This window comes from Oncorhynchus mykiss, chromosome 6 (genome assembly GCF_013265735.2).
Source record: "Oncorhynchus mykiss isolate Arlee chromosome 6, USDA_OmykA_1.1, whole genome shotgun sequence".
Classification (NCBI taxonomy): Eukaryota; Metazoa; Chordata; class Actinopteri; order Salmoniformes; family Salmonidae; genus Oncorhynchus; species Oncorhynchus mykiss.
Genome location: NC_048570.1, coordinates 26,549,844 through 26,567,606, shown reverse-complemented (window position 1 = coordinate 26,567,606; position 17,763 = coordinate 26,549,844). Strand labels below are relative to the sequence as shown.

At 41.4% G+C, this 17,763-nt stretch overlaps 1 protein-coding gene across 1 annotated transcript; it reads left to right on the top strand.

Annotated features, from left to right (window-relative positions):
- Window positions 1-3,276: 3,276 nt before the first annotated feature.
- LOC110525620 (serine/threonine-protein phosphatase 2A 55 kDa regulatory subunit B alpha isoform) lies at window positions 3,277-14,069 on the top strand. Its single transcript, XM_021605903.2, has 10 exons — window positions 3,277-3,646; window positions 4,126-4,203; window positions 8,028-8,125; window positions 8,220-8,385; window positions 8,569-8,681; window positions 8,837-9,014; window positions 9,282-9,446; window positions 9,808-9,977; window positions 10,299-10,390; window positions 11,803-14,069. Exons 1-10 carry the CDS (start codon window positions 3,640-3,642, stop codon window positions 12,077-12,079), a joined length of 1,344 nt encoding a protein of 447 aa, XP_021461578.1. The 5' UTR covers window positions 3,277-3,639; the 3' UTR covers window positions 12,080-14,069.
- Window positions 14,070-17,763: the final 3,694 nt, after the last annotated feature.

Sequence of the window (17,763 nt, the reverse complement as noted above, 5' to 3'; positions counted from 1 at the left end):
AGCGATTACAGCCTCGAGTCATCTCGGCTATGACGCTACAAGCTTGACACACCTGTATTAGGGGAGTTTCTCCCATTCTTCTCTGCAGATCCTCTCAATCTATGTCAGGTTGGATGGGGAGCTTCGCTGCACAGCTATTTTCAGGTCTTTCCAGAGATGTTCGATCAGGTTCAAGTCTGGGCTCTGGCTGGGCACTTCAAGGACATTCAGAGACTTGTCCCAAAGCCACTCCTGCGTTGTCTTACCTGTGTGCTTAGGGTCGTTGTCCTGTTGGAAGGGGAACCTTCGCCCCAGTCTGTGGTCCTGAGTGCTCTGGAGCCGGTTTTCATCAAGGATCTCTCTGTACTTTGTTCCGTTCATCTTTCCCTCAATTCTGACTAGTTTCGCAGTCCCTGCCACTGAAAAACCTCCCCACAGCATGATGCTACCACCACCACGCTTCAATGTAGGGATGGTGCCAGGTTTCTTCCAGACTTGACGCTTGGCATTCAGGCCAAAGAGTTCAATCTTGGTTTCATCGGACCAGAGAATCTTGTTTCTTATGGTCTGAGAGTCCTTTAGGTGCCTTTTGGCAAACTCCAAGTACGCTGTCATGTGGCTTTTACTGAAGAATGGCTTCTGTGTGGCCACTACCATAAAGGCCTGATTGTTGGAGTGCAATCAGGTTCTTTGAAGGTTCTCCCATCTCCACATAGGGCCTTTTTCAGTGTGACCATTGGGTTCTTGGTCACCTCTGTGACCAAGGCCCTTCTCCTCCGATTGCTCAGTTTGGCTGGGCTGGGCCAGCTCTAGGAAGAGTCTTGGTGGTTCAAAACTTCTTCCATTTAAGAATAATGGAGGCCAGTGTGTTCTTGAGGACCTTCAATGCTGGAGACATTTTTTGGTACCCTTCCCCAGATCTGTGCCTCGACACAATCCTGTCTCGGAGCTCTAAGACCATTTTCTTCGACCTCATGGCTTGTTTTTTGCTCTGACATGCACTGTCAACTGTGGAACCTTATACAGTCAGGTGTGTGCCTTTCCAAATCATGAATTTACTACATGTGGACTCCAATCATGTTGTAGAAACATCTCAAGGATCATCAATGGAAACAGGATGCATAGCAAGGGTCTGAATACTTATGTATATAAAAATACATTTAAAAAATGTCTAAAAACCTATTTTCGCTTTGTCATTGTGGGGTATTATGTGTAGATTGATGAGGATTTTTATTTATTTAATCCATTTTAGAATAAGGCTGTAACGTAACAAAATTATGAAAAACTCAAAGGGGTCTGAATACTTTCCTGAATGCACTGTAATTGTCACGATCGTCGTCTTCCTCGTCTGAGGAGGAGTAGTTGGAAGGATCGGAGGACCAAAATGCAGAGTGGTATGTGCTCATCATGAATTTAATGAACAGAGAACACTTGAACAAACTATACACGAATAACAACCGTGAAGCTATAATAAGAACTGTGCTGACACAAGCAACTAACATAGACAATCACCCACAACCCACAATGACAAAACAGGCTACCTAAATATGGTTCCCAATCAGAGACAACGACTAACACCTGCCTCTGATTGAGAACCATATCAGGCCAAACACAGAAACAGACAAACTAGACATCCAACATAGAATGCCCACTCAGATCACACCCTGACCAAACAAAACATAGAAACATACAAAGCAAACTATGGTCAGGGCGTGACAGTAATATACATTACTGTTCAAAGCTTGGAAAAGAAAAGCTTTTTTTGTCCATTGAAATGACAGCAAATTGATCAGAAATACAGTGTAGACATTGTTAATGTTGTAAAGGATTATTGTAGCTGGAAATGGCTGATAATTAAGGAAATATCTACGTAGGCTTACAGAGGCCCATTAACAGCAATTGATTTTGGATCAGTAGAAGTGAGATTTTTGGAAAGAGGCAATTCCTGCTTTTCGGCCGACCCATACATTGTTTCAAGCTGGGTATAGGACCAACTGGGAATGGTTACATATTTGATAGTTTTGAGAAGTGGAATTGTTTTGATTTTTTGTGTAACAGCCTCCCAGAGGAAGTGGGCGCTTCGAGTCACGCGGCTAGGTGCTTAACCTGTAGTGTGTTTTGCTATTCTGTGAGGGCTTATGTTCTGAACCTGCTTCACTGCTTTAGGTGCTAAGGATTCAGACATGTTGCAGCAGTGTGTAAGAGATTCCACAATGTGAGATATTGCAGGAGGGCATAGTCAGAGGGAGTTTGCAGTTGGGATAGAGAGTGCACTGTGTCAACTGTGGGGGTGCCCATGCAGCTGTGGATCAGAAGAGCCCTGTGATTGAAAGACAGGTTGAGATTGCCAGAGTTCGAGTGGGGCAGAACGTTTCCTATGCTGAGGCAGTGAAAAGAGTAGAGGATAGCCCAAGGATGAGTGAGTCGACTGGGAGCCCCCACAGTGAATAGTCCTGTAGAGAGAGTTTTAGTAAGGTTGGATTTCTTGCGTTTATAGAGATGGTGATCAACTGCATTGCACTGATGGAGCGGAAATCATCAAGATAGATGTGGAAGTTGCAGCAGCAGATAAATATTTCGTTGTACGAGATTTTAGTGCAGATCTACAGAAAGTTTTGAGAGAAGGGGTTCCATCCTCCCAAGCCGACGGCCTGGTGTAGGATCGTTTAGGGCTAAGTAGGATGGGGTGGTGGATTTGGGAGCTAGTGTATAGGATGGCAGGTAGGGACCTGCCACTTTAAGGGACATACATACACTGACAATTCTAACAGCTTTTTTGTTAGTAGAGTATTTAACTGTCTTAAAATACAGTTCAATTTATTTTTGTAGGGTAAGAAAATGTGTTTTGTTGTTTGTAAATTTACATTTGTGTATATGAAATTTGGCCAAAAGAATAATTAAATTAAATTAACGTTTCAGCTTATTTCTATCGTATGTAAAGAATCCAAGCTGTACATCTCTCCACAATAGTGTAAAATCTTTCTAAATGTGTTCCAAGTATAAATCTACTGATGTCTTGCCACAGTTTTCTTCCATGAATACAATGCCAAAAAAGATGCAGCACTGTTTCTGGGTGGTCATTACAAAAGGAGCAATTTGAGTTTATGTTTTCATTAAACTTCTTCATATAGTGGTTAATATTTATGGATAATTTTAAAGGAAATTCCTTAATTTTGTTAACAAGTAGGTATGTGTGGCAACATCCAAACTTTTTTCCAACAGATATTATCAATAAATCCATTCCAATAAGGCATGACATAAGGAAAAGCTACAACATCCTGCTGAAACAAGGTTCGTATCGCTCTACCGGAAATTCACAAGAAGAAGTCTGTCTCTCACTGACGTCAATGCAGGACTAGGTTGCGCCATTTTGAAAGTAGAAGCAGGGAGGGGAAAATTTTGCAAGCAAGCAGCCAGCTAAACAAGAGGCTTTGCAAGGTGTTCCAAGGGAGAGTTGCTGATTGTCAAAGCACTGCTAAGCAAGATAAGTGACATGAGAAGTTGAAGAATAGTAGGGGGAAAGCCACACACTCTGTAGCTTTACGATTCACCTGCACTCATCGAGATTCTGCTTGTACACACCCTAGCACGGTAAACTGGAAAGATAAGCAAGGGCCCCAACCAAGGCAAGCCCTCCTCGACAGAGATTCCCTCTCCACCATGGCAGGTAAAGTTAACTAGCAGGCTACTGTCGTTAGCTAACTATGACGCATAAATAAAATGGTCAAGTTAATCGCCCATAAAATCTACAAATTGTTTTGATGTAACGTTAGATTGTCCGCTTTCTTGATATTTAGAGATAATCTAGCTAGCTAAGGTTAGCGTAGTACGTCTACGAGTTGGGAGTGTAAACGTTGCTCTGCATGTGTTGTCCAGCGGTAGTGGAGGCTTCGGCTAGGTTAGCTAGCTAACTCTACCATCGACATTTAGATAGCTAATGTTACCTAACTTTATCTGTGTTAGCAAGCAAGGATGTCTATTTTGCTCAATAGTTCTCTTGATGATGTTTATGGAAAGTAGCTACAGGAGTCAGAAGATTATAAACAAAGCATGCTGATCAATAAGATTCATATTATCTTTGACATCAGAACCATGATGATGATGCAGCTGTTGATTTTCAAAGCATTGCTGTTTGTGCGGTTCTAGGAGCTGGCGGCGGAGGCAATGATGTGCAGTGGTGTTTCTCTCAAGTCAAAGGAGCGATTGATGACGATGTGGCTGAAGGTATGACTGATGATTCAGACTCTAGACTGCTAACTAGCTAGTTGATGTAGTGTGCAGTTAGCAACGACAGCCACCGACTCACTTTCACCTCTCCTCTCAAAACATCATACCATAACTTCAATTAAAATCACGGAACACAACAAGCGCTTATTAGAGACAGGCTTCTATTTGAGCCAGGCATCTATTAATGCATACAGACGTTTGCTCATTTGCATAGCTAGTTGATTTTGTTTAGTTCCTGCATTCACTTCAATCATTTTAATCAATCTATTCATTGCCTGCACTGTGTTATCATGTACACACAGTGTCAGTCATTGAGTCTTAGTATTCCTATTTTGAAGTTTGACTGTTTTTGTGCTTGCCAGTTAACAGTAGCTTGCTGTTATCAGCCAATGTCTAGCAGTTTCTTACTCGTGATAAATAAATAAAAACAGATGATTTCCATAATTAAAAAAAAGTCATTATTGATTTATTTAATGTAACACATCACACTTTAAACCTGGTAATCTATTCATGTTTACCTTGTAAACAATTCATTTAGACACAAGGTTTATTTGCTGAAATGTGTGCCTTTGCCCGGCTATTAAAAGGGACAGGTGGCTTTTTGAGACTGTTTAATTGAAGTTTTACGTTACCCACCAAACATGTCAAATAATAAAGGGACATGTTAATTTTGCGATCAGATGTGATGGTGCATAATTGATTGTCTGGAAATGGTCAGTGACCCAAAACGAAAGGTAAGATGATGTTGGGTGATTCTCATGACGGAGCTATAGTCTGTCATGCCATGCAGTTTTGGTCTGTAGCCTTCTTCATCTCATGATGCAGGTTAGTAAAGTATTGGTAAAGAGCCCATGTTAACTGTTGTATTTTTCCACTTAAACTCATTAAGATACTGGGAACACTGGCACTTTTGCTTTTTAATTTGAGAGCTAGTAGCCTAATTGGGTTTAGTCTGCATAGACGGTGTCCTTAGTTGCACATAAGATATAGGGATCTGTGTATGTCTGTAACTAGGTTTCCATCCAGTTGGCAACAGATTTTCATGTAAAATGTAAAAAATATGCATAAAAACAATATGAGCATTTTCCAGAGATGTTTCCATCAAATGGATAAAGGCTGTGCGTGATGATATAGTGCACCTAAATACAGTTGAAGTCGGAAGTTTACATACCCCTTAGCCAGATACATTTAAACTCAGTTTCACACTTCCTGACATTTAATCCTGGTAAAAATTCCCTGTCTTAGGTCACTTAGGATCCCCACTTTTATTTTAAGAATGTGAAATGTCAGAATAATAGTAGAGAGAGTGATTTATTTCAGCTTTTATTTCTTTCATCACATTCCCAGTGGCTCAGAAGATTACATACACTCAATTAGCATTTGGTAGCATTGCCTTTAAATTGTTTATCTTGGGTCAAACGTTTTGGGTAGCCTTCCACAAGCTTCCCACAATAAGTTGGGTGAATTTTGGCCCATTCCTCCTGACAGAGCTGGTGTAACTGAGTCCGGTTCTCTATAGGATTGAGGTCAGGGCTTTGTGATGGCCATTCCAATACCTTGAATTTGTTGTCCTTAAGCCATTTTGCCACAACTTTAGAAGTATGCTTGGGGTCATTGTCCATTTGTTTGCGATCAAGCTTTAACTTGCTGACTGATGTCTTGAGATGTTGCTTCAATATATCCACATCATTTCCCTTCCTAACAATGCATCTATTTTGTGAAGTGCACAAGTCCCTCCTGCAGCAAAGCACCCTAACAACATGATGCTGCCACCCCTGTGCTTCACGGTTGGGATGGTGTTCTTCGGCTTGCAAGCCTCCCCCTTTTCCTCCAAACATAACGATGGCCATTATGACCAAACTGTTTTATTTTGTTTCATCAGACCAGAGGATATTTCTCCAAAATGTATGATCTTTGTCCCCATGTGCAGTTGCAAACCATAGTCTGGCTTTTTTATGGCGGTTTTGGAGCAGTGGCTTCTTCCTTGCTGAGCAGCCTTTCAGGTGATGTCGATATAGGACCCGTTTTACTGTGGATATAGATACTTTCATACCTGTTTCCTCCAGCACCTTCACAAGGTCCTTTGCTGCTGTTCTGGGATTGATTTGCACTTTTCGCACCAAAGTACGTTCATTTCTAGGAGACAGAACGCATCTCCTTTCTGAGTGGTATGACGGCTGCGTGGTCCCATGGTGTTTATACATGCATACTATTGTTTATACAGACGAACGTGGAACCTTCAGGCGTTTGTAAATTGCTCACAAGGATGAACCAGACTTGTGGAGGTCTACAATGATGTCAATTAGCCTATCAGAAGCTTCTAAAGCCATGACATGTTTTATTTTTTTCCCCGGGCTGTGTAAAGGCACAGTCCACTTAGTGTATGTAAACTTCTGACCCATTGGAATTGTGATACAGTGAAATAATCTGTCTGTAAACAATTGTTGGAAAAATTACTTGTCATGCACAAAGTAGATGTCCTAACTGACTTGCCAAAACTATAGTTTGTTAACAAGAAATTTGTGGAGTTGTTGAAAAACGAGTTTTAATGACTCCAACCTAAGTGTATGTGAGCTTCTGACTTCAACTGTATAACATTTACAGTTAAATTACCATGTACCTGTTTAAAAAGTACAAGTTCAATTGGTTTCCATCGCATTTTCAACTCTACTGATGGTTTTGTCACACACAAAAAGTGCATTGTATAGCAAATGTGACCACTCTGGCCTTGGCACATGCGCTCTATGCTCAAAGATGCATTCGGGTTTAACCTATGTGATGAGATTGTAATAGACAAAAGAGAAAGTGTTTTTATTTGTCAAACAGCCAATCATTGATCCTCATGTCACCAGAATAAGACCCTCAATATTTATTGGAAAGGAGCATCAAGCTGATCTCAGTGTAGTTTCACCACCCTGTGAAGTTCGTCGTTTAGTTCTGTAGCCTAATAAACTGCATGCTTTCCCAAGTCGTAGTGGGAGGACAACACAATATATCATCACGTGACTCAAGTTTGCTTCGATATGTTAGTTATGTCGACATTTGTGCATAAGTGTTTCCACTGCCGTTTCTCTCATAATTACATTTACAGACACACAAAAATCCTATCTTGTCTAGTGTGTTTTGTCGACATTTGGAACATTTTCAACAAATTTGCAGTTTCCATCAGGCCTGTCACTTTTTCCTGACGTGTACTTTACTCGCATAAAAAGGTTGGATGGAAACCTGGTTGCTTTGTGCCTGTCCCTTTTAAGTTAATCTAAACAGACTGTCAGACATGAGAAAGGCTGCAAGACTCAAGACAGTGGCAATGTGGGACACGCAACAGTTTTCATGCTGCTGCAAAATATAGTTTATTCTGCTTGTTTCCTTTCCCCTTTGTCTGTTCCTATTGGAACTGTGGGGAGGCAGTGTGTGGCTGTGGCAGGAGCTGAGTCAATCACTTCTCCATAGCACTCCTGTTGTGTTGGGGATAGCACTACCCTACACTCAGGCTAGTGCCAACCTCAGTCATAAGGGAGAGATTGTTGAGCTAAAGGCAGCGGATGAGAATTCTATGGAAGCGGTTAGCTGCCAATGCTATGTTTGTTTTACATTTTCCCTCTGGTGTGGTTAAGTAGGTCTATACCTTGCTTTCCACAGCTTCTCAAAATCACATTTAGGCTACTAGTATTACGCTCTGTAGTGAAATCAGTGCAACACTGTTGGGCACTAGATGCATTGCTAAATGGAGAGCCCCCCCCCAAAAAGACAAATGTTGATACATCTATTATTTTGCAATAAGCAATTTAACCTACTACTTGTCATGTTATTTGTAACAGCTGACATCATATCCACTGTGGAATTCAATCACTCTGGGGAGCTGCTAGCCACTGGGGACAAGGGGGGCCGCGTTGTGATCTTTCAGCAGGAGCTAGAGGTAAGAAAATGATCCTGCTCAACACAGTCCACTAAAATCAATTACTTGACTGAATCTTGTCTCAGAATCTGTTATGCATGTTGTCATTGAGTAGAGCAAGAACCAGCCACAGTGCCGTGGGGAGTACAATGTTTACAGCACCTTCCAGAGCCACGAGCCCGAGTTCGACTACCTGAAGAGCCTTGAGATCGAGGAGAAGATCAACAAAATCCGGTGGCTGCCTCAGAAGAACGCTGCACAGTTCCTCTTGTCCACAAATGGTCAGCAGAGCAGTGTGTGCATGTAGCCTTATCCTCCCCAGCCCTTCCTCTGGTGAAGATGGGGAAACTGTAGATAAGCTGTTTTATTAATTTGATTCATTTGTATGATTTGAATAGGAGAGGGATCAACATAAATATTTAGCTTGTGCAGAAGCAGTGTGACATACGTGTGTTGTCTTGCAGATAAAACTATAAAGCTGTGGAAAATCAGTGAACGGGACAAGCGACCAGAGGGGTACAACCTCAAGGAAGAGGATGGGCGCTACAGAGACCCCACTACCGTCACAACACTACGGGTGTGTAGACCTTCACGTACCCACTACCTATACCCTACACACTCAGAGACACCAACACTGACACAACTAAGAGTGTGTAGACTCACCCTATACACCTAATCCTATACACACACAACTCATACTACACAACCTGCTAAATCTCTTCTTCACCATAGGTCCCAGTGTTTCAGCCGATGGACCTGATGGTTGAGGCCAGCCCCAGGCGAGTGTTTGCTAATGCACACACCTACCACATCAACTCCATCTCGGTCAACAGTGACTGTGAGACCTACTTGTCTGCTGATGACCTTCGCATCAATCTCTGGAACCTAGAGATCACTGACCGCAGCTTTAGTATCCTCTGTTTGGTCACATCACTTTTCCTTTCAGTCTGTCTGATGAAGGTGATCTTGATCCATCTCAATTTCCTGCTGTCTGATTTAAAAAAAATCTGTGTGTGTGTGTAGACTTTGTCTTGGATAGTACTGTAATCAATTTCACTGAGACAGTTCAATAAAGCACAATTCAAGTAATTTGTGGGCTAGGGTAGTTCAGGAGCCCCCTTATCTGTGGTTGTGTCAGAGCTGTTATGTTTGCCCTTGACCTCACTGACCTCCTCAGACATTGTGGACATCAAGCCAGTCAACATGGAGGAGCTGACAGAGGTGATTACAGCAGCAGAGTTCCATCCAAACCAGTGCAACACATTTGTCTACAGTAGCAGCAAGGGCACCATCCGCCTCTGTGACATGAGAGCATCAGCTCTCTGTGACCAGCACTCCAAACGTAAGTGGCATCTGACAGTGGAGTCAAAGATTTTAGTTTCAGACAGAAGAATGCTGTGCCCTGTGGAGACGACTAGGTAAAGTGACTAAAATGGTATATTGATTGAAATGACTACTACATGTACCCAGTTTTTCGGAGACAGGTTAAAAGTACTGAGAAGCCCAGAAATTTCAGAGCCCTTGGAAGCAGAAATTTCAGAGACCTTGGAAGCAGATGTTTCAAGAGTCCATTCCTGTCATTGACTACTCAATCAATTAAATGTATTTATAAAGCCCTCACATCAGCTGATTTCACAAAGTGCTGAACAGAAACCTAGCCAATGAACTGACTAAGCGAGCACACTTCTCCTTGTCTCACTCAGTGTTTGAAGAGCCTGAAGATCCAAGCAATCGTTCATTCTTCTCTGAGATTATCTCTTCCATCTCTGATGTCAAGTTCAGCCACAGTGGGCGCTACATGATGACCCGGGACTACCTGTCCGTCAAAATCTGGGACCTCAACATGGAGTCCCGTCCAGTAGAGACTTATCAGGTCAGCTGGTGTCTGTATGGTGGGAGATGGTGACATCATGGATGTTGCGTCCAAATCTCTAAACTTTAGTTTTATATATATATCAAAGTCTTCCAGTAGGGGGAGATATAGTGTATACATGTGTCTTTTACGAGTACACTGGTCCTGTATTGGCCTTTGTTGTATTTGATGGTTTACAAGCAAGGATACATTCAGTTGGTTATTGTGTCATTTGTTATCATTTGACGGTATGCTTATATTAGACTGAACCAATGTATTTTTTGTGCAAATATAATGTACTGTTTTCAGTGTCTTGATAAACTATAATTTTCCTCCCAACAGGTCCATGAATACCTCAGGAGTAAACTGTGCTCACTCTATGAGAACGACTGCATCTTTGATAAGTTTGAGTGCTGCTGGAATGGAAACGACAGGTGAGAGTCAAGTTTAGAATTACGAATAGCTGTCTGACATTGATCATGAAGTTGATGCTGTATGATACATTATATCAGGGATGGGCAACTCCAGTCCTCTGGGGCTGGAGTGGTGTGTCCCCCCCCTCCCCTCCCTAACAGATACAGCTGATTTAAAAAAATGCTTTCTAAACTGAAGATCATGATTAGTTGTTTATAGGAGTCCGGTGTGTTAGCTGGGTCAATCAATCAGGCCCCCGAGGACTGAAGTTGCCCATCCCTGCATTAGATCAATGTTAGACATTGAGGACACATTAAAGAGTAATAGTTGTATTTATTACTATGTTGTACTTAGTAATGTTATGTTCCATTTGGCCTACAGAAGAAAGGCTGTAGATACTGTAAGATACAGTATATGGGGATATCCCCTCATCTGAACTGAGCGACACAGGCCTTATCAAAGGCTTCCTTTATCGCTGTCCAACAGAACTCAAGGCTCACCCTTGCATTTTCATGTGACTCCGCCTACAGTTTGATAAACGGCATTGGCACTTGGATTGGAACCGGTTGCTATGGTCAGATTACATGAAAATATAGCTATTTGGCATTGAAAAACAGAAGCCTATGCAGTAAAGTACCTCATACCTACAGTAAATTATGGTGGTGGAAATGGTTAATTGACCACAAAATCAACATATTTGCAATGGCCATCTGTCTCCGGACTTGAAAATATGTACTTTGAATTGAAGAGGCCAGTCCATAGCAGCAGACAAAGTATATCAATGATCTGAAAAGATTTTGTATGGAATGATGGTTTAAGATCCCTCCCAACATGTTCTCCAATCTCAACATTTTAGAAAAAGGCTGTGCCATTATCCTCGCACTCAGTGTTAGACTACTGAAAACATGGGTGCCAATAGTTTTGACCTGTATCTTTTTGACTTTTTTAAAATTACTTGTTAAACAATATCTCTTTCTCTGAGCTATTGTATTAGTTTAAAAAAAAATGGAATTTCGCCCTTTTTGCATACCGTATAGGTTAGTGTTTATTTTTAAAAGTATTTTTGCTTATCTTTATCAAGGGTGCCAATAATTATGGACCTGACTCTACATTTATTTAACTAGGCAAGTCAGTTAAGAACATATTTTTATTTACAATGACGGCCTAGGAACAGTGGGGTAACTGCCTTGTTCAGGGGCAGAACAACAGATTTTTACCTTGTCAGCTCGGGGATTTGAACTAGAAACCTTTCAGTTACTGGCCCAATGCTCTAACCACTAGGCTACCTGTCGCCACAATACAGTTGAATTTTGTACGGTCTTAATATGCCTGAGATGAATAAGTGTTTTGATTCTGTGATTGAAAGACGGATGTGAAACCACTGTCAGTCTGCCACTACCTCAGTTTCATTCCCCACCCTTGTCCTCCTCAGTGTTGTGATGACGGGCTCATACAACAACTTCTTCAGGATGTTTGACCGAGGCTACCGGCAGGATGTGACCCTGGAGGCGTCTCGGGAAAGCAGTAAGCCTCGTTCTGTGCTCAAGCCCCGCAAGGTGTGCACAGGTGGGAAGCGCAAGAAGGACGAGATCAGTGTAGACAGCCTGGACTTTAACAAGAAGATCCTCCACACGGCCTGGCACCCTCAGGACAACATCATCGCCGTGGCCACCACTAACAACCTCTATATATTTCAGGACAAACTGTAACAAATATTCAATGAACCCTTCATATCCCAGATCCCACTTTAGCCTCACTACTCTGGTCCCCAACATCTCAACTGGAAAAGTGCAGCAAAACGCCTCTGTTTTGATGGCTTTCTTAGTCTTATTTCCTGTTCAGGGGGCTCCAACAGTACCACACTTCTTCTGCCACATTGCAACTGTTGTCCACTACATCCCAAAGGGAACACTTTTTTAACACTAGTCTTTGCGATATTGATATGTTGCTAATTTAACGGTTTTGGTGCCACAAGCATTTTTTATATATACAAGCATTTTTTTCTTTTGATAGGAAGTTGTTCCCTCCCACCCCTCCATCGTTGACACAGATCACAACATTGCTGTTCTTCACTGACCAAATTGGCAAGCTGACAGCTCTCAATTTTTGTCCCAGGCCATTTGTCAAATTTCCAAGTTTGCTCACCCTCTTTCACATACAGTACACACTTACTCTAAACATTGATGTAGACACGTATACACACACACACAATAGCTCAACTCAGTTGGTGGGCTGGGTTGGGGTCTGGGGGTAATTTCGAGACAACTATGTAGAATATAGAGTTAGTCAGTCTGAGACTACAGATGAGAGGGTTAACCGTCTGGTAAGCACAGTGCCCTTCTCCAGAGGTAGCCTACAGTATGAAGCCATTGCTTTTCCAAGTAAACGGTAGTGGGCAGAGGTATTGCAGCCTAATCTCCTTCTTGCACTTAGAGTGCCACCATGTACAGCTCAGCACAGAGGCTCCAGTGCAGTAATTGCAGGAGAAAGACAGGCCTGCCTTGGCTGACCTGCATGACTTGTCCGTTTTTAAATGTAAGCGCGGCACCCATTTGTACCTCTGCTGCTCAGTTCCATGCATGCGTCTTGACTTATGCTTCTTGTGAATTTAAGTTTTCCCTCTGGATCAAGTTTTTTGTTTGTTTTTTAATGATGTTTTGTACTTCAGATAAAGAATAATCACTATAATTAGTTTATTTTTGTATGAATTAAGAAGACAGAAATATTGATTGATATCCTTTAATCCCTTCGCACTACTTGGTGTAGTCTGATCACTGTTGTCTATTAAGCTGTAGGTTTTGGACTGGTCTATGGACTGAAGGATTACTTGGACTGGTGAAAGTTAATGTGACTTACTGTGTTAAATTCACGTGGGCTGCGGGTTTGAGGATGGAGTGCATATTAATGTGCCATTAAGAAAGGCTTTATGCATGTTGGATGTCCAAATAAGTATTTTCAGGTATGCGTCACTGTGGAATCATAATGGTCATTCGTTTTTGTATTTGGGTTACTGTAACCGATATTGACTGGAATGGATTCGGGTGCTTCTGAGTTTAAGCTAGTTCATTTGCGCTAATTGTTTTAACTCCGGTGTGGATCTGTGTGCATCCGTTTGTTTGCCATGGCTGTGTTTTCAAAAAAATTGCACTGAGTAAAATATCATTTTATTATTAATAGCCCATTGTACGTTGAGAATGGGAAAGGCATTATCTGTTTGCTTCAGTTTGACTGAAGAAATGCTCTTAACCGCACGTTCACTGAGTATCAGGTTTATTGACTAGACAGGGTTACTGACTTGAAATATTTTATGAAACAATATTTTCTCTCTTTGATTGTGCGTAAGTTCTTTATGCAGGAAACAAACAAAACTGTTAAGTGAGTCGTGTTAGTGGGTATCATTGGATGGAATTACTGGGTAATGTCAGCTCAGGGCATTGGAGACAGTATTTAAAATAAACGGCATTTCCAGCGTTTGTACTGTATTTAGTCAATGTGGCATTCTTTGTTGATATTTTGGGAGGTAAATAATTTTTTCTTCTGTCTGTAGCACATGGCTACGCGAATACTTGATTGACGAGATACCAATTGTGAGCCATTTGATCGTAATAAGTTAGCATTAAGAGTATCAATTGAGTCTCATTTACTAGTAAGGCTACCAATAAGCACTATTGCAGACTGCAATAAAGGTCATTAGCTCTACTGGTGTTGTGAGGGTCACTTCCTCATGTCCTTGTTGAATACTTAATTTTCTTATGTTTGTTTTGTGGACAGTTTATAATAGCTGTTGTGAAAATGTGTCATGACATGAGGAACAAGAGTAGCCTACTACTAGCCTAATGTTTAGGTATGGTTAAGATGTAAAATGCTCAATAGGAGAAGCAGCACGTGATACCCCTAACCCCATACCGCCATTACACTCTTGGCATTAAAACATCACGGCTCAGTTACGGTACAAATGTAATTGTTGCCACAGATCGGCTCTTATTTTATATATATATATATATATATATATATATATATATACACATACAAATATATATATATATACACACACACACAGTGCCTTGCGAAAGTATTAGGCCCCCTTGAACTTTGTGACCTTTTGCCACATTTCAGGCTTCAAACATAAAGATATAAAACTGTATTTTTTTGTGAAGAATCAACAACAAGTGGGACACAATCATGAAGTGGAACAACATTTATTGGATATTTCAAACTTTTTTAACAAATCAAAAACTGAAAAATTGGGCGTGCAAAATTATTCAGCCCCCTTAAGTTAATACTTTGTAGCGCCACCTTTTGCTGCGATTACAGCTGTAAGTCGCTTGGGGTATGTCTCTATCAGTTTTGCACATCGAGAGACTGAAATGTTTTCCCATTCCTCCTTGCAAAACAGCTCGAGCTCAGTGAGGTTGGATGGAGAGCATTTGTGAACAGCAGTTTTCATTTCTTTCCACAGATTCTCGATTGGATTCAGGTCTGGACTTTGACTTGGCCATTCTAACACCTGGATATGTTTATTTTTGAACCATTCCATTGTAGATTTTGCTTTATGTTTTGGATCATTGTCTTGTTGGAAGACAAATCTCCATCCCAGTCTCGGGTCTTTTGCAGACTCCATCAGGTTTTCTTCCAGAATGGTCCTGTATTTGGCTCCATCCATCTTCCCAACAATTTTAACCATCTTCCCTGTCCCTGCTGAAGAAAAGCAGGCCCAAACCATGATGCTGCCACCACCATGTTTGACAGTGGGGATGGTGTGTTCAGGGTGATGAGCTGTGTTGCTTTTACGCCAAACATAACGTTTTGCATTGTTGCCAAAAAGTTCAATTTTGGTTTCATCTGACCAGAGCAAACTTCTTCCACATGTTTGGTGTGTCTCCCAGGTGGCTTGTGGCAAACTTTAAACTACACTTTTTATGGATATCTTTAAGAAATGGCTTTCTTGCCACTCTTCCATAAAGGCCAGATTTGTGCAATATACGACTGATTGTTGTCCTATGGACAGAGTCTCCCACCTCAGCTGTAGATCTCTGCAGTTCATCCAGAGTGATCATGGGCCTCTTGGCTGCATCTCTGATCAGTCTTCTCCTTGTATGAGCTGAAAGTTTAGAGGGACGGCCAGGTCTTGGTAGATTTGCAGTGGTCTGATACTCCTTCCATTTCAATATTATCGCTTGCACAGTGCTCCTTGGGATGTTTAAAGCTTGGGACATCTTTTTGTATCCAAATCCGGCTTTAAACTTCTTCACAACAGTATCTCGGACCTGCCTGGTGTGTTCCTTGTTCTTCATGATGCTCTCTGCGCTTTTAACGGACCTCTGAGACTATCACAGTGCAGGTGCATTTATACGGAGACTTGATTACACACAGGTGGATTGTATTTATCATCATTAGTCATTTAGGTCAACATTGGATCATTCAGAGATCCTCACTGAACTTCTGGAGAGAGTTTGCTGCACTGAAAGTAAAGGGGCTGGATAATTTTGCATGTCCAATTTTTCAGTTTTTGATTTGTTAAAAAAGTTTCAAATATCCAATAAATGTCGTTCCACTTCATGATTGTGTCCCACTATATCTTTATGTTTGAAGCCTGAAATGTGGCAAAAGGTCGCAAAGTTCAAGGGGGCCGAATACTTTCGCAAGGCACTGTATATATACACACACACACACATAGTTGAAGTTGGAAGTTTACATACACCGTAGCCAAATACATTTAAACTCAGTTATTCACAATTCCTGACATTTAATCCTAGTAAAAATTCCCTGTCTTAGGTCAGTTAGGATCACCATTTTATTTTAAGAATTTGAAATGTCAGAATAATAGTATAGAGTGATTTATTTCTGTCTTTCATCACATTCCCAGTGGGTCAGAAGTTTACATACACTCAATTAGTATTTGGGAGCATTGCCTTTCAATTGTTTAACTTGGGTCAATCGTTTCGGGTAGCCTTCCACAAGCTTCCCACAATAAATTTGGGTGAATTTTGGCCCATTCCTCCTGGCAGAGCTGGTTTAACTGAGTCGGGTTTGTTGTAGGCCTCCTTGCTCGCACACACTTTTTCAGTTCTGTCCACAAATTTTCCATAGGATTGAGGTCAGGGCTTTGTGATGGCCACTCCAATACCTTGAATTTGTTGTCCTTACTCCGTTTTGCCACAACTTGGGAAGTATGATTGGAGTCATTGTCCATTTGGAAGACCCCATTTGTGACCCAAGTTTTAACTTCCTGACTGATGTCTTGATGTTGCTTCAATATAGTCCCTCCTGCAGCAAAACACCCACACATGATGCTGCCACCCCCGTGCTTCACGTTTGGGATGGTGTTCTTCAGCTTGCAAGGCTCCCCCTTTTTCCTCCAAACATAACAATGGTCATTATGGCCAAGCAGTTCTATTTTTGTTTCATCAGACCAGAGGACATTTCACCAAAAAGTACGATCTTTGTCTCCATGTGCAGTTGCAAACCGTATGTCGATATAGGATTCGTGGATATAGTTGCTTTTGTACCTGTTTCCTCCAGCATTTTCACAAGGTCCTTTGCTGCTGTTCTGGGATTGATTTGCACTTTTCGCACCAAAATACGTTAATCTCTAGGAGACAGAACGCCTCTCTTTCCTGAGTGGTTTGACAGCTGCGTGGTCCCATGGTGTTTGTACTTGCGTACTATTGTTTTTGCAGCTGGATGTGGTACCTTCAGGTGTTTTGGAAATTGCTCCCAAGGATCAACCAGACTTGTGGAAGTCTACAATTTTTTTTTTCTCTGAGGTCTTAGCTGATTGCTTTTGATTTTCCCATAATGTCAAGCAAAGAGGCACTGAGTTTGAAGGTAGGCCTAGAAATACATCCACAGGTACACCTCCAATTGACTCAAATTATGTCAATTAGCCTATCTGAAGCTTCTAAAGTCATGACAACATTTTCTGGAATTTTCCCCGGGCTGTTTAAAGGCACAGTCAATTTATTGTATAAACTTCTGACCCCTGGAATTGTGATACAGTGAAATAATCTGTCTGTAAACAATTGTTGGAAAATGTACTTGTCATGTACAAAGTAGATGTCCTAACCGACTTGCCAAAACTATAGTTTGTTAACAAGAAATTTGTGGAGTGGTTGTATGTAAACTTCTGACTTCAACTGTATATCTCTGCTGTCAGTTTAGACTAAAACAATACTTGGAGACACCTGAACATAATAAAATAACTTTCCTCCACACACTCCTGTCTTCACAACTCTTGTCTAAAGCCACGAAATGTCATTCAGAAGGACCTAATTGCCTTTTTCATAGCGGAGGAAATTAGATAATGTATGTTTCCTGAAGTGACTGGCGGCTTGTCAGGCAGGAGAATGCCCAGGAGGACTTAAATATATTGTATTCACAGGACTCACAACAG